This window comes from Leopardus geoffroyi, chromosome A3, assembly GCF_018350155.1.
Source record: "Leopardus geoffroyi isolate Oge1 chromosome A3, O.geoffroyi_Oge1_pat1.0, whole genome shotgun sequence".
Lineage (NCBI taxonomy): Eukaryota > Metazoa > Chordata > Mammalia > Carnivora > Felidae > Leopardus > Leopardus geoffroyi.
Window position 1 is genome coordinate 5,692,406 of NC_059336.1, and position 24,550 is coordinate 5,716,955.

The window sequence follows — 24,550 nt, forward strand, 5'->3', positions numbered from 1 at the left end:
AGTTCTCCAATACAGGGAAAAGCTTGCTGAAAGTAGAGAATAAAGTCATAAAACCCAACTCTGGAAAAATTAAGATAGGGTTAGGAGGGGAGAAGATCAAATCTTTACTGTCACAGAAAGACCTTATTAAAATTCGAGGCTTCTGCAAATCTTGAACATGTTCTATGTTTCATAAACACGGACTAGAGGAGACGTCAGGGGACTTGATTTGGGGTGAGAACGGATAAAGCCCTGGAGAAATTTTCAAACAAATTATTACTAATAAGAGGCATACTCAGAAACGAAATTAAGTGCTTCGGTCTGCATCAACCCAAATATTTATTCATAATAAATTTTACCACTTTCACAAGTGAATGAATGGGCTACAGCCCCTACACCAGGAAGGAAAAAGAAAAAACAAAACAAAACAAAAAGCAGCTAAAAAGGAAATGCCGGGCACTGTGATTCATATGCAACCTCTCAAATCTAGGTTATTATTTGTTTTGATACTGAAAAGATACTTCGTGCCTTAACATTAGTCGTACTGTAGAAAGTAAATAAGGTATTTCTGTAGACCTTGATGACATGTACACATTTTTTTTCAAGTAGAATTTAAAAGTCAAAATAACTTCTACTTTCTTTTATAATTTACTTTAGAACATAAGATAGAACTCGATCTCTACAGAGAAGGCCACAACAAAGACTTGTAGAGAAAACTGTTTTGACAAAAAATATAACTAACGTAAAATTATTTTACCTCTACAGAGTTAAGAATATACATTCTTTCCACAACAGTATCTACTACTGAAAACTAATGAAAAGCCTCTTGGAATCACAAGGTATATTCTGATACGTTTTATATCCATCCTCCAAATTTTAATTTGTTAGGTAAGTACACTCTGGAAAGGTAATCTGATGAAAGGAAGGTCAAAGCTTGAATTTCTGCCTTCATTTTAGAGTCCGCCATTATTTCCATCTGCCAATAAAAGTAAAGTACAGCCGTAACAGGGTCCCGTGTGACACTTCTGTTGACTCAAACTAGTAAGTCTAGACTTGTTTTATTCTCCAAAACCGTGGGCAATAGCTTTCGAATCAGCCAGAATATTCCAGAGCTGTCACAGCAAAAAATGTCAGAAGAATACCCAGTATGGCTGTGTGTGATAACTAGGAATGGTCTGGGCTCTTTCTGATTTCTTTCTCTTCTTCCCCCACATCCCCATAAGCTATGGTAAAGCCATAGACAATGGGTATATAACTATGATGAGGATAAATAGATCGGCTCCATCCAGCTGATCTTCTCTATTGGCATTCCTAATTCAGTGTTTCAACAACCATTTACCGCCACACAACACCTATGCTAGTTGTTGGTAATATAAAATTTCAAGGAGGATATTTTCAACATATTATGTGAATAGCTTCCACTATGGAAGTTAAAGGCAATAAAACATACAACACTTGAACTTTAGAAAAAAAAAACCTACTTCTTTCCTCCAAAATGGTTGGCAAGTAACATAAGGTCTTTTCAGGACACTGTCCAGTTTCATCTGGTCCCGTTTTGTCAGTGGAATTAAAGTATCTCTAGGTATATTTAATCTGGAAAAATATATGAAAAAAATCAGCAAAAACAAAGTGTTCCTATAACTTGAAGAACACATATTTGTTTGTATTTATTATACGATTTCAAGAAACTCTAAAATAACAGATAAGCAAGTTATTTTAAATTCGGAATTTGGGGGATCTGGCACGTCCTAGACCAACAAGTATTCGGGTTCACAGTGGAAGTCTGCTCTAAATTGTTTTTCTTCACATCACACTCACACGACAGTGAGAAGAACAACACAGACATTGGTTACAGACACTAATGCCAACAGCGCTCACATCAAGCGTGTGGACACCAGCGTGGCTCCCAGAGCACTACGGCCTTGAAGCCGTGAGCTATTTAATGTGTGTGGCCAGCAGTAAGATTCACTGTGGGATCTTAGGCTCCACTGAGCGCTTCATTCTTTGCCATTCATCGAGAATTTTCTGGGCCAAGGAAGTTAGTCTATCACTCACTTCTTTTCACATGTGCGCGCGTGCGCACACACACACACACGTATCTAGTTTTAAATTTTCGAGAAGTAGGTGGTAATTTTTTTTCTCGGTGTGTGTTTTAAAAATAGAACATGAGGAGTCCAGGATTTATGGTGTAGACTAACTTTTGAAGTGACAAATCCTGGATTTCCCAGAAGAGCTCCAGTTTCAAACAGTCGTTTTCAATGTCCCTACAATTATGATCATTTGCCAGTGGCAGCTCCCGGATAGGGTGACAATTTGATTAGAAAGGGGGGCCTAGAGGATTTCCCATGAAGCTGTTTACATAGCTATCACATTTTTCCCCTTACTTCATTGTACATTTATTTGGAGTGGCTTTGAGGGCACTGATGGAATTTAGGAGACGCAGCTAGTTTCTGCAAGGCCTTCACCTTAGTAATTATCAGATCATTTGTCCCGAATTCGTTAGGAAAGCTTTTCATACAGGCAGATCACCCCGAAGGGATTTTGACCATACACGTACACCAAACTGAACAAAACTTTGAGTCACTGGAGCGTAACTATTCAAAAATCAAAAACTGAATGTTTCATGCCCTCATTTTTGAAGAAGTGGCAATCACCCAAAACCTGTTTGTGTTCCAAACTTAGGAAATAAGGAGCAGTTACCAAGGTTTGCTCACTGCTTAAAGAAATCCGATAAACATGTTCTCAAGTTCATTCATGCCGGCCAATTAAAACAATAAAATATTTTTAAATATCACATTAAGCAGAGATGAATAAAAGTGATGATGTCCTATGCTGAGGGACAGGCGGGCTCTTACTCTCCAGGGAAAACAATTAACCTATCCAGAGGGCAGTCAACGTCTTAAAAATGTGCATACCCTTTGACCCAGCAATTCTGGGAATTCAGCCTTCGGGAGTAAGGGACTAATTAAAGATGTGGGCAGAGATTCAGTTACAGCAGGGTCCATCAAAGCACTATTTATCAGATTATTTGGAAACCACCCAAATGTCTGACTATGAGGCACTGGCTGAATAAACACTGGTACATCCAGAATTGGAACTCAGTAATGGAGGACATTAAAATGAGGTCACGGAACTGTATTTATTGATACGGAAAAGTGATTTCATTGTGTTGTTGTGTGAAAAGAGCAGATTACAAAATAACAGGGTATGATCCCATTTTTGTGAAAAAGTGATGGCTGTGTACAGAGAGCAATAATAACGTACAAGGGTGAATAATAACGTACAGATGAACGAACACCGTTCATCTGTAGGTGATTTTTATCTTGTTACATAATGACATTTTTCCTATAGTGAACATGTTATGTTCAACTCGCCAAAATTGAGGCTCCCAAACTTTAAGTAATCTTAAAATGAGATTTTCTTATGAAATTAAAAAATTTACATCTATGGTAAAATGGATTCAGGTGCAACCAATGATGTTGTCAATTATTACCATTTTTTAATTTTTAATTTTTTTTTTCAACGTTTATTTATTTTTGGGACAGAGAGAGACAGAGCATGAACGGGGGAGGGGCAGAGAGAGGGAGACACAGAATCGGAAACAGGCTCCAGGCTCTGAGCCATCAGCCCACAGCCTGACGCGGGGCTTGAACTCACGGACCGCGAGATCGTGACCTGGCTGAAGTCGGACGCTTAACCGACTGCGCCACCCAGGCGCCCCCCCCTTTTTTTTTTTTTTTTTTAATTGTTACCATTTAACTACATGCGATGTCTTATACTTTCTGAGTATAAAAATGGCACAAAATCTCTTAACCATAAAGGTAAAACAAAAAATATGTTCCAGCTGTGAGTTGAATTAACCAAATTCATTGAAGTTTTAGAAATTGAAACAGACATGGTGACTTTAACTCCTGATTCTCTAACCCTGAGTCACAGTGAACAACATAAAGACGACACACGAAGAGCTTTCCCTCGTAGTGACTTTTTAGGCTCGTTGTTACATATTATGATGAGTCATCATTTCAAACACCCTGATTTTACTAAAACCATCTAACCGTTTAATATCAGAAGGGAGGAGACCAAGCCATCTAATAGCTGGAACTGTGAGATTATGGGCTTCAAAAGACATCGCCTAAAATAAAGAACAAAAGTACATCGGGTGAGGCTAAAATGCAGAAAGCTAGCATACTTGTTTGTGCAGCCTAATTTTTTACACATTAAGAAAGACGAGTACTAAAGACTTCACATGCCCTGAGCCTGTGGAACTAAGGAAATCACCAAGAGTTTTGCTAAACTGGGCTTTCAGTGAAGGTTTTAAAACTGCTCTAGTATTTCCACATTGGTTTTATATAAAGTGAAACCATAAATAACCTCTCTGACCTGCATTTATTATTGTTTGTGGTTCTATATTTTAACAGCTTGCTTCACTATCCCTTTTATCTCAATATGTAGGTCATATACGTCAGGGATACTCCACGTGCATACCAGTGGTTCCCAAACTTCATCATGCAACAGAATCACTTGGGGCCCAACCCTAGACATTCCAATTCAGGAGGCCTGGATGGGGACTGAGATACGCATTTCTAGCAAGTTCCCCGGTAATGCTAACACTGCTTGTCTGGGACCGTACATTGAGAACCACTGATATATGGTAGCTGGGGACTCTGGGGGTGGAATTTGGGGATGTTTTCATTTTACCATCTGGTGGGAGTGAAGGGAATGGGCAACGTTAAGGCTGTATATAACTTCCAGAGTTTATTTGGCAATGAGACGTTATTGTTACGGTGAGGCCCACAGTCACTAGAACAGGCTGGGAGAGCGGAAGATAATAATGCCTCTTGCCCACAGCTAATCCCATTCTGTCATCTGTGGTCACATTTGGCACGACAGAAGCTGGAATCACAGCCACTGAAACAGAATGGCCTCAGACTAGGAGAGTAGCTCCCCTGTACATTTTGGGGGTCCTCAGCTAACAAGGGGCCAATACGTGGATACAACAATCACTCTGATGACTATGAACTACCTCAACAGTAGGAGAGGAAAAATACTTCTCTCTACTCACCATAGATCCATACTTATAGATGCACATTATTTCTATGCCTGTTAAAAGAAAGTTACCTTTACAATTAGTTTCTTTGTATATTGCAGGTTAGATCATCATCAATGCTATATGTAACACCCGTAATTCTTATTTTCACAGATACTACCAATAAAAAGCTTATGGTTTGGCTTCCTATGGCAAAAATAGCAAGAAATTGCCTCACGTGATTAGAGTCATTAATTTTACTCTAATAACCATATTCTTTTACAATAATCTACGGAAGTGTTCTAAGAGCAGAAGAGCACAACTATGAATATTGTAAACAGGATTTAGTTAAGACAACTGCTTCCAATCATCCCCAACGATAAGTCACCATGTGGGTCGGCATCCACAAGAGTGAAAACAGGAATGTGAAACGTATCCCACAGCTTCTTGACTAAAAGTCTCGTGTTCAGATCAGGTACCCCCTTTCCCTAAAAGCAAGATTGAAATGATGCAACTTTAGTTCCAGCAGAAGAAAATGACAAAATCTTTTCCTTATTTTATTAATAATTTAAAAGTTAAAAAGTTAGAGTACTTTAAATTTCAGGTGGAAGACTGGTGTAGACTGTGAAAAAAATGCAGTCTACACAACAGAGGGAAAAAGGCCCATGTACGTTCATAACTATGACTCTACTATCCCAGTCCTGGGAAATAATCCTAAGGCAACATTTTGGCAGAAACGGGAATAATAACAAGTCGGACACATATAAAGATGTTCACTGCGGTCTTATTCAAGATGACAAAAACTACCGCAAGTAGCCAAAACAGGTAACAACAGGGACACGGGGAGGCAGCACTGCACACACCTCACGCTGCCTTAGTCCAGCAGGTGTCATGGATTACGCCAGTTTTGGTTTTTTTTTTAAGTTGACTCATTTTTGAGAGAGAGAGAGAAAGTGAGCAGGGGAGAGTCAGAGAGAGAGAGACAGAGAGACAGAGAGAATCCCAAGCAGGCTCTGCAGTGTCAGCACAGAGCCCTACACAGGGCTCGAACCCATGAACCCCGAGATCATGACCTGAGCTGAACTCAAGAGTTGAACACTCAACTGGCTGAGCCACCCGGGGGGCCCTGATTATACCAGTTTCATCAACTTCTCCCACACTACCCTGTAGCGGGAAGCTTACCCCCCTCTGCTAACTGATGCCTGTGGCCGCCTGTGTGTCATCTCAACGTATACTTCTGCGTTCTTGGCCGTTTGGGGCGTGTATATATAGGTATGCATATATATGTATATAGAATCAGGCTCCCTTTGATGGAATTAATGCAATTACATGATATGCAAACCCACGGGAGGCAGAACAGAGCAGCTCTTGTGCGTTCAGTCCTCTCCTCCCCGAAGCCCCAGTGTTACCATATCACAGTTGACGCCGGCGGTGGTAGGGGAATGGCGAGTAGGTGACTGAGAGCCTGTGTAAACTCACTGTGATATTGGAAAATCACTGGTGTGTAAGAATTGGGAGCACCACCTTGATTTCAGTCAGATTTGAGGATGCTTAAATAAACACACTGGGGTGCACCTGGGTGGCTCAGGTCCCCATCTCATGGTTGGTGCGTTCCAGCCCCACGTGGGGCTCTGGGCTGACAGCTCAGAGCCTGGAGCCTGCTTCGGAGTCTGTGTCTCCCTCTCTCTCTGCCCCTCCCCCACTCACGCTCTGTCTCTCTCAGAAATAAACATTGAAAAAATCTTTTAAAAAATGAAAAAAAAAATAAACACCTTGGAAATTTTTACTCTACAACCATAAAAGATACACCATATTGCTGACAGAACATTGAGCAAGCCGCACAGATGTTATAAACCCCTCTGGCCAATCCCCAAAGTAGCGTGCTAGCCTTGGAATTGAGGTCAAGGTAGGTAACATACCGTAACCATAATGCACGGAGACATCCTGTTGCAAAAGTTGTCATCCAGGAGTCGCTGAAAGGTCGCATCTTTTTCCACAATTAACAGAAATTTTGCATCTGTAATTATATCTGTGACATTAAGGCTGATAATTTGAAGGCAGGAGTATTGCAATTTAATCAACTTAATAATGATGCCACATAAATCCATTCAAAAGCAGCTATAGATATAGTATTTTCCTTTTTACCCTCAACTATATAGGCCTATTCACATATTTAGATATCTGTCTCTCTTACTAGTTGGGGATCTCCTAAAAGAATCGTAAAGCAGAAACCATGTGTGTTCATCTTGACCACGATAGGGTCTAGCTTGATGGTTACACATTATGAAGGCTTGGTCTATCGAATGAATGAATGAATGCTCTATGAGCTTAACTAGTTTCCCCACTCAAAGGATACTTCGAATACCTTGAATATTAGATGGCACGGCAACAGCCTAAATAACAAAACAAGATAGCTTTTATTGTAAATAAAAAGCAAGTATAACCACATTCAAAAAGTTTATCACAGAAGCCCTACATTTTCATTTTCCTCTGGATATACCAGGCATCAGAGGTTTACTCCTCAGAAAAGAAACAGTAGGAAACAGATACACTCCTCAGTAAGAAAACAGACACGCCACTCAAACTACTTCCTTGCAGATGAGAATCTCTTGGAAGCTTTGTGGAGATCTGGCTTAGGCAGCAGAAAGGGATGAAATTTAAGGCCTCCTTCTCTTAGAGCGCATGAGTGTCGTCTTGTGTGTTTCTAGACTGCTGTGCATGCTAGTGCTGTGGGCTTTCTAGGTGCCCAAGCCTAACAAATAGTTTAGCATTAAAGGTATCAATTTCAGAACCAGAAAACTGTGTAAAGATTACATAAAGAATCATGCTAAGATAGCCAAGCTATGTTCTACCTGAAAACAAAGGTACATTTTTTTTTTTTTTGAAGAAAAGCGTATCTTTGTTTATTTCACTATGACATTGGACAATTGGCATATTCTGAAACTATGTAATGTGCAGGCCCAGAAAGCATATGCCTACTCACCATTCAGTTTTATTTGAAAATCTTAAACTCCAAACTACATAAGAAAGCAGGAAATAAAGCACATTTCAAAAACAAAGGATCTGCAAGGGAGTTAAAGCATGTGAAAACATCAATATGCTTACTGTTGTACCACAGGTACAGTGCACTTTGGTTCCGTCTTCCTCGATATACCTTAAGTTGCCAGCAATTAAACCTTTTGACGTGGATGACTGAAAAAATAATAGCCATACTTGAACACTTTTTCACTAACATATTTTATACTACTAAGTCAATCCTCATGCTCACCCATCTGACTACATGTGTTTTAGCTCTGATTGGAATTTAAGACGTGAAGGAGAGGGGCGCCTGGGTGGCGCAGTCGGTTAAGCATCCGACTTCAGCCAGGTCACGATCTCGCGGTCCGTGAGTTCGAGCCCCGTGTCAGGCTCTGGGCTGATGGCTCAGAGCCTGGAGTCCGTTTCCGATTCTGTGTCTCCCTCTCTCTCTGCCCCTCCCCCGTTCATGCTCTGTCTCTCTCTGTCCCAAAAATAAATAAACGTTGAAAAAAAAATTAAAAAAAAAAAAAAAAAAAAAAGACGTGAAGGAGAAAATACATAAGGTGTTTAGGCATAAAAAATATTTAGTAATTCACCTGTTTTGGTCCATTCATCCAAGGAAATATATTGAGAGTCGATCATTTAAATTCATAGTGAGAAAAATGTAGCACCAAATAATATCAGAAAAAAGCACAGATTACATTTATTTTTCTATTATAATTTTACAGAAACTTTTATTTTTTTAAGTTTATTTACTTATTTTGAGAGGGGGAGGGACAGCGAGAGAGGGAGAGAGAGAATCCCAAACAGGTTCCATGCTGTCAGCACAGAGCCTGACATGGGGCTCGATCCCACAAACAGTGAGATCATGACCTGAGCTGATACCAAGAGCTGGACGCTTAACCAACTGAGCCACCCAGTGCCCCGCAAATCTTCTATTAAAAAAAAAAAAAAAGTTTTGTATTTAATGGTACTTACTATATGTAGACTCATCCTCGGCACTTTTAACATACAAGAAATGTCATTGATAATATTGTCCACAACCGTCTGGTTACCAAAAAGTTGGCTGTCAGTATAATATATGTCTCTATGAAAATTAAATATATATTTTTAATTAGCCATGTTCTCTTTGGAGTATTGGAGTATTATTTGTAGGAAGCTTTAATTGGATGAAACACAACATATAAAGAAAGTAATTTTTTACCCACAGTAGACTGTGGCTCTTATGTACCATTTCAAAACATAATAGGAGTTAATCTAAACGAACTCTCACATTGTGTCTTAGCAATTTACCAAAACAAGTATTTACCTTTTGGTTGCGTGAGTGTTGCTCTGTACCAATTTATAAATTATGGACAATATTTTAAGAATGAGAGCTGCAAGATAAGATGCAACAAACAAGTTACTCATCATTTCTCTTATTAATTCAAAACATACTGCTATCAAAGATTTCAACTGCACCCTGTTACTATCCATGACATTAAAAAAACTGTCATTCCAAAATAGAAGTATTGAATACAGAATAATAATTTCCTGAAGGATCAGATAAAATGAATTGCTCTCTGAACAGCAAAACCAAGAGAACACTTTTTCACTGATTCATGTACCTTGTAAATCTATTTGGAAATTATAATCTATTTCCATGGTTATTGACAATGCAAGCTTCGGTAACTCTACTTCAGGTGTAAGGGTGGTCTATGAAAGAACAACTAAAATTATTCAACTAGGAACAACTGAAACCCAGAAATCAACCAAACTTATTTATTACTAAAAGCTAAGAAAGATTAATTTACCAAAATTTTTAACTGATTTTGGTGAATCACTTTTGATTTTTCTCCTGGTACAATGAGGGACCATCTGAAGACCCACAGAATCTTCAAACCTGTCATTTTGTTGAAAGGTAATAAAATAAAAAAAAAAAAATTAACTTCTAATCACCAAACAATATACACTTAGTGTCCTCTTCTGCACATAATCTAAATCTTTATTTCTTCTCAGCAAAAGCTTTAGGACAACTTCATTTATAACCTTAGAGAATTCCAGGTGTTTATTAGGTAATTAGCTTTGCGACACACAGAGGTACTAAAATAAAGTGTTTAAAATACGTGAATTAAGTACCTTTAAGTATAATGTGTGTATTTCTTTCCTGGGAAGACATCAACTGTATGTAAACTATTTTCAAATATTTCACAATTTTATTAGCATTTTTGCTTATTTTGCCCATTTAATAATTTTGCTCAATTTAACAAGTTTTGAAATATTGTATTCCTGATTTATCTCCAAAGTTACACTAAATGAAATGACAATTTGTGTTAGGTGGTTACACTGAACTGCCAGGCCTGTCCTAAAGGTGGCAGAAGGGCACCAGGCAAATAGGCCAGGTCTCCGCTGCTTCTGGACTCGATGAAACCTCTCTTGCAAAATGATGTAGAATGTGATTCAGAAGTTTACAGTTTGTATTAATTAATGACTGTAAAAGAGCATTTAGTGAGTAAGGGGACCCCAAATTACTTTTATTCTGTTTCTGTAACCCTTATGAGAGCTACCACAGTGCTTTTTGCTATTTAGATTCTACAGGCTGAGCCCCTGAAAAAAAAAAAAAAAAAAAACAAGCTATGTGAGTAGGTCAGAAGGCTTTGACAAAGTTGTTTGCTCATTTTAACCTCTCGGACACTTGACTTAGCAGGGGGGAGACCAACCAGGAGGAAGAGCCTCTGAAGTGTGCTCTAGGTTCCAGATACATTTATTTTCATTTCAGTATCAGGATTGGTTGTAGCTCCCCTGAGCAAGCAGTTCACTTTTACAGTATTTTTGCAGAATCCCCCTGGTGGTGTTTCCCCGCTTTGAGTGCTAGAAAAGCTTAGATCCAAGTTTGGAGCCTATTTTTAGCAGGACTGTAAGACTTCATCATATGCGTTTTGACTTCTAGCCTCTTTTGGTGCTTCCTTCATGGCTCCTGGCATTGTTTCCCTTTGCCTTACCTTCCACATCTACTTCTGGTTTAAATGACCTGCCTACGACGTACGTGTTTTTGTAAGCACCCTTAAATCCTTCCAGGAAGGGTAAACGCGGTAAAAAGAATGAAATCGGACTAGAACTCTAACTCAAATAAATTAATGACATAGATAACTGTATTTAAAAATTAAAAAGGCAACATGCCCACTTTATATTTTCCCAGCTTGATCTGTTGTCTATTGTGAACACGGGAGCTTTATTTCTTGCCAGGCTGGTGATGACGTCTTGAATAACACTTTCTATAGATGCAAGAACCTCAGAACTGAAACAAGAAACACATTATGATTCAATCTTAATTCTAAATTAGGCCTTTTACAACATGTACCATTCCCCCAGATCAACACTAAAGTAAGTTCTTGTCTCCTTGATTGTTTTTTAAGACTAGGTAATTTCCCCTCTATACCGCTCTCTCCCGCTTTTGACATCAGCATTGCATTAAAACAACTGTATGGATAGCGGTTACTTACAGAGAAATTTCATTCGCTTGTGATTTTACTTCCCAAATAGTTACAACTGAACTAAAATCTCCCTTTTAGACAGTGTTAATGACTAGACAATAGAATTTATAAATATATTTTACATCTCGTCATATTAACCTACTTAAATCCAAACTTGTTGGCTTGAAATACTGCCGATAACTGTTTTAATTAAAAATGATGGAATATTGGCTTTGAGTTGAATTTCTTCCCCAAAAAATGCAATGCAAAAACATTCCAAAAGCAATATTTGTTGTAGCACATCGCCCTGATTGATCTCATGCCTTAAATCTGCCCTTTTGAATTTTAGTGATAGAAAGAGAAAAAAGTTTAATCACTACCATGAAAAGACTTGGCAAAACCATTACACCACTTTACAGCAAAATATTAAGACTTAGCCCAGTTTTCTGTGAGCTGATTTTTAATTTCACAAGCCATCAGCTTCAAAAAATGTCGTTCTGTTATAAATACCATTAGCGTGCTGCCTAAGAAGGGAGATCAAATTAAATGTAGAAAATGGGCAAAATGTAGAATGTTCTAGTTTCCACAGAAACTTCAGAGCTTGCTTTAAAAATGCACAAATCAGAAAGTAAGTTTCAAAATAATCAGTATTTTCTAACATGGGGAGAGAATAATGGACTCACATATCTCATTCATTTTTCCAGTTTGGGGAAAAAAAAAAAAGTTGCAAGATTAACACTGTGACAAACCTGAAAATACAACTAGATTACTTTACATCGGAACCGTAAACACGGGACTTCGGTGCCCTCCTTCCCCTCACCCTCATCACTTCTCTCCCAAACTAGTTTCATAAAAATTGGTTTGCTCGTAGGTGTTCCACTTCTGTTGTTCGTTTTGTTTTGTTCTGTTTTGCTTTTGGTAGTTGGCTTAGTCTTAAAAATATGCCGGTAATTTGTTTAGGCTGAAAAACTTTGCAGAGGGGGCCTGGACGGCTCAGTGGGTTAAGACTCTGACTCTTGATTTCGCCTGGGGTGGTAACCTCATGCTTCATGGGATCTACCCGGGCAGTGGGATCTGTGTTGCCAGCGTCGAGCCTGCTCGGGACTCTCTCTCCCTCTCTCTCTGCCCCTCCCCCTCCTCTCAAAACAAGTAAACATCGAAAAACAAAAACAAAACAAACTTTGCCGATAAACCAGAAAAGCCGACCTAGGAAACGAACAACAGAGCATTTTAGGCAAAAACGATCCAGAACACAGTCTCTATAGTTCATTCCAAGTTGAGTAGCTGGAGACGCTCCGTAATGATTTCATCAACACCTCACTCTAACCAACTAAGCCAAGCCGCCAACTGCTTTGAGTTTCATTCAGGCGCGAACATCCCCTCCACTTCCAAGTTAAGTAAATCGTTGTCGTAGCGTAAACACCTTCTCCTTCACTTTGCGAAAACCCCCTAAGTGAGCGGCAACTCCCAACATTCGTGTTCCCGTTCTCTTCCCCACCCCCACCTCCATGCCCCCATGCCCACAATCCTGAAAGCTTTTTAGGTTAAAATGCTCTCCAAAAAAAAAAAAAAAAAAAAAATTTTTTTTTTTAACAAAGACAAAGCCAAAGTTTAGGTCAGCCTAAACTCCTCGACTGCAGAGAATCTTAGGAAACCTGCGAGCCTAGCTGTGGGGACGCTCCTGGAACATTCTAGATGGCGAACATTCTAGAAAACAAGGGGGGAGGGGCTCTGCCACGAGGCTTTTTGAGTTCAAAATGAGAGCTGAGAGCGGAGAAGATGGAGCGCTGCCGAAGGACTTTTGTCAGGGTTCATGGGTGGCCTGTGAAGGAGGTCGTCCTGCGGCCTCAACACCTCAACATCTCAAGGGAGAAGGGAAGGGGCACCAGCCACGTCCCTCCGGAGCACCTCACGCCCCCACCCCGGGGCGACTGGGGACTCCCGGGGACCCTGCTGCTAACCGCCCAGCCTGCGCGCCCCGCAAGGAGCCCTTCTACCTCGAGGCCAGGCGCGTCCCCCCGTCCGCGGGCTCCCCACCGCCTCTCCTCAGGGCGGCCAGCAGCGAAGCCCTGTGTTGGTCCAAAACCTCGAAGAACGAGGCCTCAGGCCCCACGGGCGCAAAGGCCATGGGGGTCGACAGCGACAGGAAGCACCAAGCGCAGAAACCCCACCAGCGCCCGCGACGGCCCTCCCTGGTGCTTGCTGCGCATGCTCCCTGGCGGCGCGTGCCCTTCGTTGGCTTTCTGGCTGGGACTGCGCATGCGCACTGCCCAGGCAGGCGTATAACGACTCTCGCATGCGCACAACGACTCTCACCGAGTTGCATTCGCAGGCGAGCAGGGCTCGATCGGGTGCGGTCCCACCTCGGGAGGCAAAGTGATGGGCCTGGTAGGGACCCGTGTTTGGACTGTTGGACCCGGTTTTCCCTGAAATGGATTTATGGGTTATTTGGGGGGAGGGTGGTATCTAGGGAAAATCGTACCAGCCGTTTTTCATTAAAAGAAATAGTTCTGGTGATCCACCTGTACACCAGATGCAGTGCTAGGCACTGGGTTCAGCTGTGATCAGTGCAAACAAATCTCCTGGCCTTACGAGCATTCATAGAGCAGCCTCTTTCTTAATTCTCCTAACCATCCCAGGAGGTTCCTGATGTGGTCATGGCGCTTTAGCAGGCGAGGAGGGAGTGAGGTTCACAGCTCAGTCGGGCTATGGTAACATCCCAGCTTGATCACTTGCAAGGATCGCCAGGTTTAGCAAATTGAAATACAGAACGCTCCGTTAAATTTGAATTTCAGATAAACAACAAATACTTTTTTTTTTTTTTTAAGGATAACTAGGTCCCATGCCATCTTTGGGACATACTCTTACTAAAAGTTTTCCGACATCCAGTATTTCATCTAGCAATCCTCACATTGGACCACACCCTTGCCTGGCAGATTGGAGATTGGTGAGTTGTGTCTCCCCCCATCCCCCCACCCTCTCTTGAAACCTTTGAGCAGAAGGACTCTTGCTTCAGGGGGAATGGTGCCTTTGAGAGAGAGGACAATGGGGAGAGACCCCTCTGGGGGCCTGGTCCTACATGGATGGGAGCCTGAGGGCTTTGCCACAGAAGAGCCACCTGACAGCAGGCCCGCTCCAGAAAATGACTTTATTCCCTCACTTGCTGGGTATTTGATAGTTTTGAAACTAAAACTGCTTTGCTGTCAGAAATGACAATGAACCCCCTCTTTCATAATGGGCACTGAACTGAGGGCCTTTGTTATTATTATTATCACAAATACTTCCTTACTGCCTGCCCTGAGCTAGGAATTGTCGGGAACTGAGGACACTGCTGTGAACAAGGCAGGCAGAGTCCTTGCCCTTTGGGAGCTCACCATCTAAGGAGAGGATAAATAAGTGAACGTTGAGTAATCAAGTTGGCAGGGTGCGTTTAAATCAACAACGCTAAGAGGTAAAAATCATTACCCCCATTTCACCGAGGAAGAAACCGAGGCTTGGGGAGCCATCAGTTTGTGCAAGATTGCACTCTGGTATGTGACAGGGGTGAGAGCGAAATCGTGACCCCGAATTCAAGCTTTTTATCATGGGGACAGGAGGCACCACTACAGGTCTGGCTGGGGAATGTGTAGTGTAATTTGTAGAGGCTTCTCTGGTGATAGAATTACCCCTCTGGCCTCAGTTTTCTCCACTTTGAGATGAGGGCGGTGCCACAGGTGGGCTCTAATTTATCATCCCCAACGAGGAAGAAACCAAAGGCCTTTGAAGGGAGAGGGCAAGTCAGTGACACCAGCTAGGCTTGTCTGCTGGGAAGTGCCTCTCTCCTGGGACTAGAACCATCTGTCCAGCTGTCTCTGGCTCTCGTGAGGACAGGCCGTTCTGTATCACAGAGCGCTAGGCTCAGCCAGGAGCCGGCGGCCTCACCAGATCTATGAAAAGTCCTGAGCTGGGCAGGGGCACGGGGAGGGGAGGGGATCGACACGGAGAAGGGAACAACCCATAATAAACTTGGCATTCCTGCAGGGAGAAACCACAAGGGGCAGACTTGAAAGGCCTCGCTGTGTTCCCACCGCGGCAGACCAAAGCGGGAGGCGTTAGCTGTCTTTGCAGGAGGCTTTCAGGTATCCAGCCTGCACTCGGGCGACTTGCCCTGTGCCCACCACCTCCACATCAAAGTCAACTAGCTCAGCCCCGGGGCCCTGCGAGGAAACCAGAAAAACAGATTCCGCCCCTAGCAACGGATCGCAAATGAAACTTGGCAGATGCCCTTTGCGCTTTGCGGGGCAGTCTTGGTATGGGGTTCTGTCTACCTGCTGGCCAGCCGTGCTCGGCACAGGGACAGAGAAGGGTCACAAAGCCGCACTCAAGCTGCTCTTGGGAAAATGAAAAGCTTTCCCCCTACACCCTACTAGTGGGCCTTTCCTCCGAACCCAACCTGACATCTGGAAGCTTGTCTGAGGGCCAGAACCTCCGAGTGGGCTGGAAAGGAGCATTATTTAAGTTAGGCACAATGATTGTAGGGAAGGATGGGGAGGCCTTTCTAGCAAAGTGGACAGGAGACAATGCCCCACTTGTTACGTTTAAGCAAGGTGGCTTCTTCAGCAGCTGTAAGTGGATTTTAACATCATATAGAGTGTTGAGGAAAAAAAAAAGTAAATTCCACAATAATGTCTTTATTTGGGGGGCTTTATCAGGTGTTTTTATTTTGTATGTATGGGTTTTTTTTTCGCTTTTAAAAAAAATTCTAAGAAGGATGTATGCTTTTCGTAAAATATTTACATAATTCAGAAATTACAAAATGAGAAGGGTTTTCAATTAGCAATAATTGCGCCTCGGATAAACCTCGTTGGCTACAATACTGTCCCCGCGCAGAGCCTGAAGGTATGAGATGAAAGTGAAAGGAAGCCCCTCTCCCAGCATCTACTCACTGCCATACCTTCATTTGTCCTACTCCGCACTCTCCCATCCTCCGGACCCTGGAAGGATTCCTTCTCACCCCGGGGCCTTTGCACATGCTCTCTAGCAGTTTGGAATGTTTTGTCTTCTTTCTCTCCTACTCTCCGCCCTCCCTCCCCTAAAGCCAGCTTTGCCAATTCCCCTGTATCCTTCAGATCTCCGTCTGGATCTCCCTGGACCACCCCCAAGTCTTGACCCTTGGTGCCCCCTGTCTCCACATGCCTGCATTCCTCTACCTGTCAACCCCAGGGACTGAGCTCATCCGGTACCCCACAGTCCCACTGTGCCTGGCACACAGAAGGCACTCTGCAGTATTTGTGGAGCGAATGAATGAATGACCCTTTGCGGGATTCTGTCTGTTATCTACTTGCGGTATTTCTGTACATCTTTCTGCACATGCCCACATAAGCATCGTTTTTTATATGAATAAGACCCTACATTCTCCTGGGATTCTGCCACCGGCCATAATAATAACTGCGGTTTGCTGATGCTCAGACCCTGAGCCGAACTCCATGCCCGAAATCTCATTTACTGCCTTTCATCGTATGGGGAGAAAGTCGAGGCTCAAAGAAGTACAATCCGAACTCCTGGCTTCACAGAGAGGCATCTGGCAAAGCTCTGATCCGACGAGAACAGTGTCTGTGCTGTGAGCTACTATATGCTATTGCCTCAAAGTCAAGGTAATTCGGTGCTGATGAACGGATCCGTTCATTTTTCGTAGGCAGGGTGATTATGGAACAGGATATATGATGTCAAGCCGATCAATACAAGGGAGATGATGCAAATAAGATCAGCAAATATTCGTGAGCACGTGGGTTATCTTACTGATAAAGGCCTGGAAGTTGTTTGTTTGAGAAAGAGAGTGTGCTGTAATATGTACCCCCAGGGACCCGGCATGAGCTCCTGTGACTCTGGCCAAACCTTTCCATCTACGTCCACCCCCTTCCCAACCCTCCCTCCAGATTCTTTGGAAGCAAATCCTAGGCATCGTATTATTTCATCTTAAGTATTTGAATGCGCATCTCTAAAAAATAAGGACTCTTGGGGCGCCTGGGTGGCGCAGTCGGTTAAGCGTCCGACTTCAGCCAGGTCACGATCTCGCGGTCCGTGAGTTCGAGCCCCGCGTCGGGCTCTGGGCTGATGGCTCAGAGCCTGGAGCCTGTTTCCGATTCTGTGTCTCCCTCTCTCTCTGCCCCTCCCCCGTTCATGCTCTGTCTCTCTCTGTCCCAAAAATAAATAAACGTTGAAAAAAAAATTTTTTTTTTAAAAATAAGGACTCTTTTAAAAATAACTAGAATCCTGGGGTGCCTGGGTGGCTCAGTTGGTTAAGCATCTGACTTCTGCTCAGGTCACGGTCTCACGGTTCGTGGGTTCGAGCCCCGCGTCGGGCTCTGTGCTGACAGCTCGGAGCCTGCAGCCTGCTTCGGATTCTGTGTCTCCTTCTCTCCCTGGCCCTCCCCCGCTCAAGTGCACTGGCTCTCTCCCTCTCTCTCTCTCTTTCTCTCTGTCTCAAAAATAATAAATAAACATTTAAAAACTAAAAAAAAATAATCATAATCCCATTTTCATACCAAAAAGAACATATTTTACAATCATCCTTTAATACTTCCTAATATTCTGTCACTGCTAAAATGTCCCCAGTTATTCCACAAATTGTTTTTATAGTTTCTTCTCATCAAGGTGCAGATAAGGCCCATCCCTTCATGGCCGTTGGCTGATACAGCTCTTAAATTTCCTTAATTCTACACCTCCCCCCCCCCCTTTTCCTTCCTTGCCATTTATTTGTTGAAGATACCGAGTCATTTGTCCCAGAGAGTTTCACGCAATTAATAGTTTGTGGATCGCACCCCTGTGGTGTCATTTAATATGTTTTTCTGTCCCTGGTATTTCCTGTAAGTTGGAAATTAGATTTAGGGGCTTGACTGGTCTTGCTTGGACCTTCCTTTCCTTCTTCCTTCCTTCCTTCCTTCCTTCCTTCCTTCCTTCCTTCCTTCCTCCCTCCCTCCCTCCCTCCCTCCCTCCCTCCCTTCCCTCCCTTCCCTCCCTTCCCTCCCTTCCTTCCTTCCTTCCTTCCTTCCTTCCTTCCTTCCTTCCTTCCTTCCCTGTATATATCATAGGTAGTTTGAAATGTGTATATTTCACTATATTTCACTCCACTATAACCTCCTAGGCCCTCTATGGCTGGAGCTTCCAGGTTGAGAAGCTCAGAGCTGGCCTGAGCCTCTCATTAACAGAAGGAGAAGCCCAGCCCAGGAGGCAAAGTCACGCTCAGCAAAAACCCTGCAGGGTTCAGAATCCCTCCACAGAAGACCAACCCAGAGGAGGAAATCCAGGGAGCGATTTTGCAGCCACAGTTTCCCTCCACTTCATGGAAGCGTCCTATGGATTTGCAGGGAAGGCTCTGCAACCTGGCTCCCTCCTGGCTTGCCAGCTCGCAGAGTGGCTTCTGGCCATGGCCCAGCCTGACTCATCCTCTCTGCTTTTTATTTCTTTCTGCCTCACACCCCAACTGGGCTGCTAATCACTCCCCTCCACCCACGTGTGTGTGTGTGTGTGTGTCAGAATTGCTGTAGCCATGGCCTAGAGACACCCCACCACAACTGTTTCCCAGCCCTCCTCCAGCCTCTAGTCTCTGCTTCATTTGAAAAATCAGTTGACACTAAACAGCGCCTTGCTTTGATTTAAGGAGACTTAAAAGAAATTTTAAAGTAGTTCTCATCGTCCCTCTCTGCCACTCCTTTTTCTTCTTTTATTGTTTGTGTTTCATTCTAAAGCCCTCTTGGCAACTGGTTTTGACAGAAAGAGACCTTTTACCAAAGACCAGAAGGCACATTCAGTGCCCAAAACCAAGGTGATAAAACTCCTAAGGTGTTTTCTCCTCCAGCTCCCTCTTTCCTACGCCCAAGTCCATACCAGAGGGCTTCTGGATTTACATATTGACCTGGATCGTCACACACACACGCAGACAAGCGCCTCCCTGGTGCCCAGGGCCCTTCTTGACACCAAGATTACAAAGAGGAAGATCACTGGGGCACCTGGGTGGCTCAGCCGGTTGGGCGTCCAAGTCCGACTTCAGCTCAGGTCATGATCTCACGGTTTGTGAGTTCGAGCCCCGCGTCAGGCCCTGTGCTGACAGCTCGGAGCCTGGAGCCGGCATCGGATTCTGTGTCTCCCTCTCTCTCTGCCCCTCCCCTGCTCACGCTCGGTATCCTTCTCTCAAAAATAAATAAACATTTAAAAAAATTAAAAAAAGGGGCGCCTGGGTGGCTTGGTCGGTTAAGCGTCCAACTTCGGGACTTCGGCTCAGGTTATGATCTCACGGTCCTTGAGTTCGAGCCCCGCGTCGGGCTCTGTGCTGACCGCTCAGAGCCTGCAGCCTGTTTCAGATTCTGTGTCTCCCTCTGTCTCTGCCCCTCCCCTGTTCATGCTCTGTCTCTCTCTGTCTCAAAAATAAATAAACGTTGAAAAAAAAATCAAAAAAAAAAAATTTAAAAAAGAAAAAAAGCATGATCACCAAGTGCCATGCACATGTTGCTGGTGTTTTGGTGGGGAAGACAGATCATAAAGAGAAAAACGAATACACGACAGAGAGTCAATAATGCTGTGTTGCCTGGAAAAGAAATGCCAGTGTTTGGACAGGAAAGAGTGAAGACGTGAACACAGAGAAGCTGAATACTAAGGAAGGGCCAGCCGCAGGCTGGGGGGAGCAGCACAGGCCAAGCCCCTCAGGACAGATGGGATCAGAGAGCAAGGCAGTGTTGGTGGAGGGTGAGAAGGACAGGAAGGTGGTGGAGAGGAGGGGCCGAGGGCCAGCCCATCAGAGGCCTGTCTGCCAGCAGGAGGAGTTGGGACTTTGCTATAAGGCAATGATTCCAACTGGGGCAATTTGCTTCCATGGGACATTTGGCAGTGTTGGGAGGTGTTTTTGGCTGTCACAACCTGGGGGGGGGGGGTTGCTACTGGCGTATGGTAGGAAGAGGGTGGCATTAAACATCCTGCAGGGCACAGGGCAGCCCCCACAGCAGAGAATGAACCTGTCCCTGATGTTAATAGTGCCAAGGCTGAGAAAGCCTGCTGGAAAGGCAGGCGGAGGTCATCAGAGGGTTTAGAGCAAGGGAATGACATAAACTGAATCAAGAAGGGAGAATGGATCCCAGGGAGTGAGGGTGGAGGCAGCCAGACTGAGGATAGGAATTGCATCTGTGCAGGCGAGAGGTTCTCCTGGACCAGGACGCTGTCCTCCAAGATGGAGAGAAGGCACAGCCTTGGGGATGCTTTTCAATCAAAGAAAGCCACGGTCACGCGTGTTTTGGAAATGCTGCATACTCCACCAAGATAGCAGTCTGGCGTGAATCCCACAGCGAGATTGGTTGGGTTCAAACCTTGGCCTTGCCACCTGCTCAGGCTGTGTGATCTTGAGTAAGTGTCTCAACCTCTCTGTGCTTCAGTTTTTTCCACTTCTAAAATAAGAACAAGAACAGTACCTACCTCCCAGGGTAGATCGTTAGTATGTGGGTTGATTTGTTAGTATGTGTAAATGAGTTCGTATATGCCTGGCACATCGTGGACGTTCGACAAACATTACCTGTTATTCGAGCGCATCCCCGTTAAGGGTGCCACCATGTGTGTCCACAAATGCAAGGCTGTGCATAAAAATCTTACTGAACCTGTGTAACCCGCATTTGCCAAACTCCCGTTTTTCGTGCCTCTTCCTCAGCGACACGCAGAAAACCAGAAATCCATAGAACATTTTAAAATCTGTAGTAATTTTAAAAAAACAGCTATCCTGAGATGTAAGTCACCCGGCACGAAATCCACCCTCCCAAAGTTCACAGGGTGCATTCACAGAGCTGTGCAGCCATCATCCCGATCTACTTGGAGAACATTTTTGTGTCCCTCCACCCGCCCCCCAAGAAACCCCGTTAGTCACTTCTCTCTCGTTGCCCCCAGCAACCTTCCGTCTTTATAGATCTGCGTGTTCTGGACAATTCACGTAAATGCAGTCCTACAACAAGGGGCCTTGTGTGACTGGCTTCCTTCACTCAGCGTGTTTTCAAGGTTCATCTACGTGTATCTGTGCTTTTTCTTTTCCTGGCCAAGTAAATATCCCACTGTATGGAGAGCACCATTTTGGTTTGCCCGTTCCTTACTTGGTGGGCGTTCAGGTGGTTTCCACCTTTAGGAATGACGTCGCCACGAACATTCCCGTACAAGTTTTCACATGGATGTATGTTTGCATCGCTCTTGGGTCCAGACCTCAGACTGAAGTGGCTGGCGCGTGTGCGGCATCTTGCAGAACAGGGCACTCTCGGAGACGGGTAGGTGCCGTCATTTTTGTCTGCTCTGCCAATTTCCTTCCTCCTGTTTCCTTCCTGCGCCCCCTCGCCCCGCTCCCCTCACCCCCTCCACTCTCTTCACCATCCAGGGTGCAGGTCAGAACTTTGCCACTTCCCAGACGTGTGGTCTTGAGCAAGTGATGTGCGCTTCGCTAAGCCTCCGTTTTCTCCTCTGTAAAGTGGGAATCTGACGAAAGGAGGCGGTTTGTGGAAAGTGCTTGCTCTGGTGTCTGAAGCCGGTATTGTGAGACCTTACTGAGAGAAGTTTCCTACCTTGGGAGACGTGGTTGCAAACGTGTAAAGGGTTCCTGGGCTTGTCTCTGAACAGGACACGGGACGTGCACGTCCTCACCTCTGCCAGCTTTTGCCAAACGAATCTCTGAAGTGACCACCCCGATGCCACTCCCCTCCTTGTCCGTGTCCTTGTCTTTTTTCCTTTTTGCCTTTCGGAGGGTGTGAAAAGGTGTGACTTTACGATTTTGATTTGGGTGCCTGCCACTTCCCTGGGACTGTTTAGCACCTGCAGACACCCTGTGAGGCAGGCGCCGATCTCCTCCCCATCCTGCAGATGAAGAAACCAGCTTTGAGAGGTGACGGGCTGGCCCGCGAGTTTGGAGCTCGGGCGGGCAGTCTGGCTCCGATGCCTGGGCTCCCTGCCTCCGCTTCACTGGGCCTCCTGTGGAGCCCGGCGCTGGCAGATAAACACGAGCGAGACCTCGAGGTGACTAAGACCATTAAGAAATCTAAGAAACATGTGCATCCTTTCATTCGACAAATATTTATTGAGCATTTCCTCGGTGCCAGGCTCTGCAAACAAAATGAAGTCCCTGTCGCCAGGGCTGGCAGTCCAGCGGGGGAGGGAGAGAGAATCAATCTGTACCGTCACGTAAGCTCTGCGAAGAAAACCAAAGCAGCGTGAAGGAGCTGGAGAGGGAGAGGGGCGCCGTTTCTGTCGGGAGGTCGAGGAAGTCTGGTCAAGGAGGCAGCATTCGTACAGACACACGATGAAGCGGGTCGTGAGCCACGCGGGCCCTGGCCAGGAGAGCTGTTTGGGGGGAGGGGATAGCACATCCGGGCTTCGAAGGAGCTCGAGAATCCTCCAGCTGGCCTCCCAAGATCCCCGCCCTCGGCTTATTCATCCACACGTGAATCTAGGTGCTGCCGTGCGCGGACTTTGTGTTTGTAATTAAAGCCCCAAGTCAGTTGACCTTGGGATACAGAGGTAAGATGGGCACATCTGACCTCGTCAGGGCAGCCCCTCGGAGGCAGAAAGTCGGCCCTCTGCGGCTGGAGGCCGGAGGAAATGTCAGAGGGCCTGGAAGCCGAGAGGGTTTGATGTGCTGTGGCCGGCTGAGGTACAGGGGACCGTGACATGGTGGCCTCTGGGAGCTGGGAGCTTCCCCGGGGCTGAAAGTCGCCAAGGAGATGGGGGCTGCAGTCCTGCAACCACGAGGAACAGATTCTGCCAATGACAGGAATGAGCTTGGTGGGGCGCCTGGGGGGCTCAGTCGGTTAAGCGTCCAGCTTTTGATTTTGACTCAGGCCGTGATCTCACCGTTCACGAGTTTGAGCCCCGTGTCGGGCTCTGTGCTGACAGCTCGGAGCTTCCTTGGGATTCTCTCTCCCACTTTACCCCTTCCCTGCTCAAGCTCACACACACTCTCTCAAAGTAACTAAATAAACTTTTTTTTTTTTTTTTTTAAAGGCATGAGCTTGTAAGAGAACCCTCAGCTCCAGGAGAGAGTGCAGCTGGCCAACACCTTCCCTGCAGCCTGAGCGAAGGACCAGCCACGCTGTGCCGCACTTCCAAGCCACACAACCGTGAGCTCGTAAAAAGGTGTTGTTTCAAGCTCCTGAATTTGAGTCGTTCGTCACGTGGCACAGAAAACGGATAGAGAGGCCGCGTAACTACCACCGGGTGAAGCCCGGGAGGTAACAGGCCAGACCCTGCGGGGCCATCGGACACGGGGAAGACTTTGCATTTGTGCTGAGGGACCCAGAAAACCACGCCAAGTGCGTAACTCTCAGACGTCCTCGCCCTCTGTTCCCCCTCGCCCTTCTCTCATTTTCTGTCCTGCCCGGTTTTCATTCCATCGCCACCCCCTACCTCCTTATATCTGTCTACAGAGGTGTGTTTGCGGATCGCCTGGGGCACTGTTGATTGTGAGTGACGGGAAATCTCACAAATTACTTAACCCCCAAATCCGGACTTCAGGAATGGCTGGATCCAGGAGCTCAAGGATTCCTTTCAGAAGTCTGCGTCTTTCCCTCCCTCTGCGTTGCTGTCTTCTGCCTTGTCTTCTGCCTCGCCTTCATTCTCTGGCAGGCCCTCCCCACGTGGTGGCTGAGATGACCACCAGCAGTTGGGAGTCGCAGCCTGTCACCTTAACAATCCAGTCAGAGACCCCACCTTTCCACATGGCTCCCCTAAGAGTCCTGGGATGACCCGGAAAGGCGCAGCTTGGGTCACATGACCGATGCAGAACCAATCACAAAGGGCGGGGGAAGGGGCACTGCAGAGGGGAGGCCTCAGCCCCATACCTGTTCCTGGATGTGGGGCCTGGGTGGGGGGGGGTGCGGGGTGGGGAGCAAGGGGCCTGCAGGGCTACCTTGAAAGCCCCCGGACTGAGAAAGGGGAGGGATGGTCCTTTGGGGCCTTTCAGGGGGGTCACTGGGGTGCTGTGGATAGCGAAAGGGGGGGGGGGGAGACGCTGGTGGGGCAGAGCCAGCACCCAGCGCCCACTGGCGCCCAGCTCCGCCCACGTCTCTGGGCGCCGCGGGGGCCC

General features: G+C 45.3%; 1 protein-coding gene, 1 long non-coding RNA gene and 1 pseudogene across 4 annotated transcripts; 1 reads left to right on the forward strand and 2 right to left on the reverse strand.

The window, feature by feature from the left end:
- Positions 1–286: 286 nt before the first annotated feature.
- Positions 287–13,698, reverse strand: SPO11 (SPO11 initiator of meiotic double stranded breaks). 2 transcript variants are annotated; one of them, XM_045444149.1, is made up of 13 exons: positions 13,473–13,698; positions 11,187–11,300; positions 9,817–9,905; positions 9,333–9,399; positions 9,002–9,110; positions 8,111–8,197; positions 7,362–7,398; positions 6,925–7,022; positions 5,394–5,493; positions 5,042–5,079; positions 4,035–4,111; positions 1,461–1,572; positions 287–955 (listed from the first exon to the last, which is right to left on the reverse strand). In XM_045444149.1, the coding sequence occupies exons 1-13, from the start codon at positions 13,601–13,603 to the stop codon at positions 836–838; spliced, it is 1,179 nt and encodes a 392-aa protein (XP_045300105.1). In that variant the 5' UTR covers positions 13,604–13,698; the 3' UTR covers positions 287–835. The 2 variants fall into 2 exon arrangements, with proteins under 2 accessions (XP_045300105.1, XP_045300104.1); XM_045444148.1 differs by having other exon boundaries at positions 6,925–7,034.
- A 61-nt stretch (positions 13,699–13,759) lies between these two features.
- Positions 13,760–24,294, forward strand: LOC123579958. Of its 2 annotated transcripts, XR_006703031.1 has the most exons (4): positions 13,760–13,863; positions 14,304–14,422; positions 15,496–15,593; positions 23,470–24,294. It is a non-coding gene; the product is annotated as an uncharacterized LOC123579958 (long non-coding RNA). The 2 variants fall into 2 exon arrangements; XR_006703030.1 differs by lacking the exon at positions 15,496–15,593 and having other exon boundaries at positions 13,767–13,863.
- LOC123581816 lies at positions 16,244–16,348 on the reverse strand (annotated as a pseudogene).
- Positions 24,295–24,550: the final 256 nt, after the last annotated feature.

Coding starts and splice junctions, on each gene's coding strand:
- SPO11 (XM_045444148.1), bottom strand. CDS start 13,603: ATGGCCTTTGCGCCCGTGGGGCCTGAGGCCTCGTTCTTCGAGGTTTTG. Junction 9,400..9,816: donor AAAATCAGTTAAAAATTTTG/GTAAATTAATCT, acceptor CTTATCTTGCAG/CTCTCATTCTTAAAATATTG. Junction 1,573..4,034: donor CTCCCTTCTGATATTAAACG/GTTAGATGGTTT, acceptor ATATTTTTCCAG/ATTAAATATACCTAGAGATA.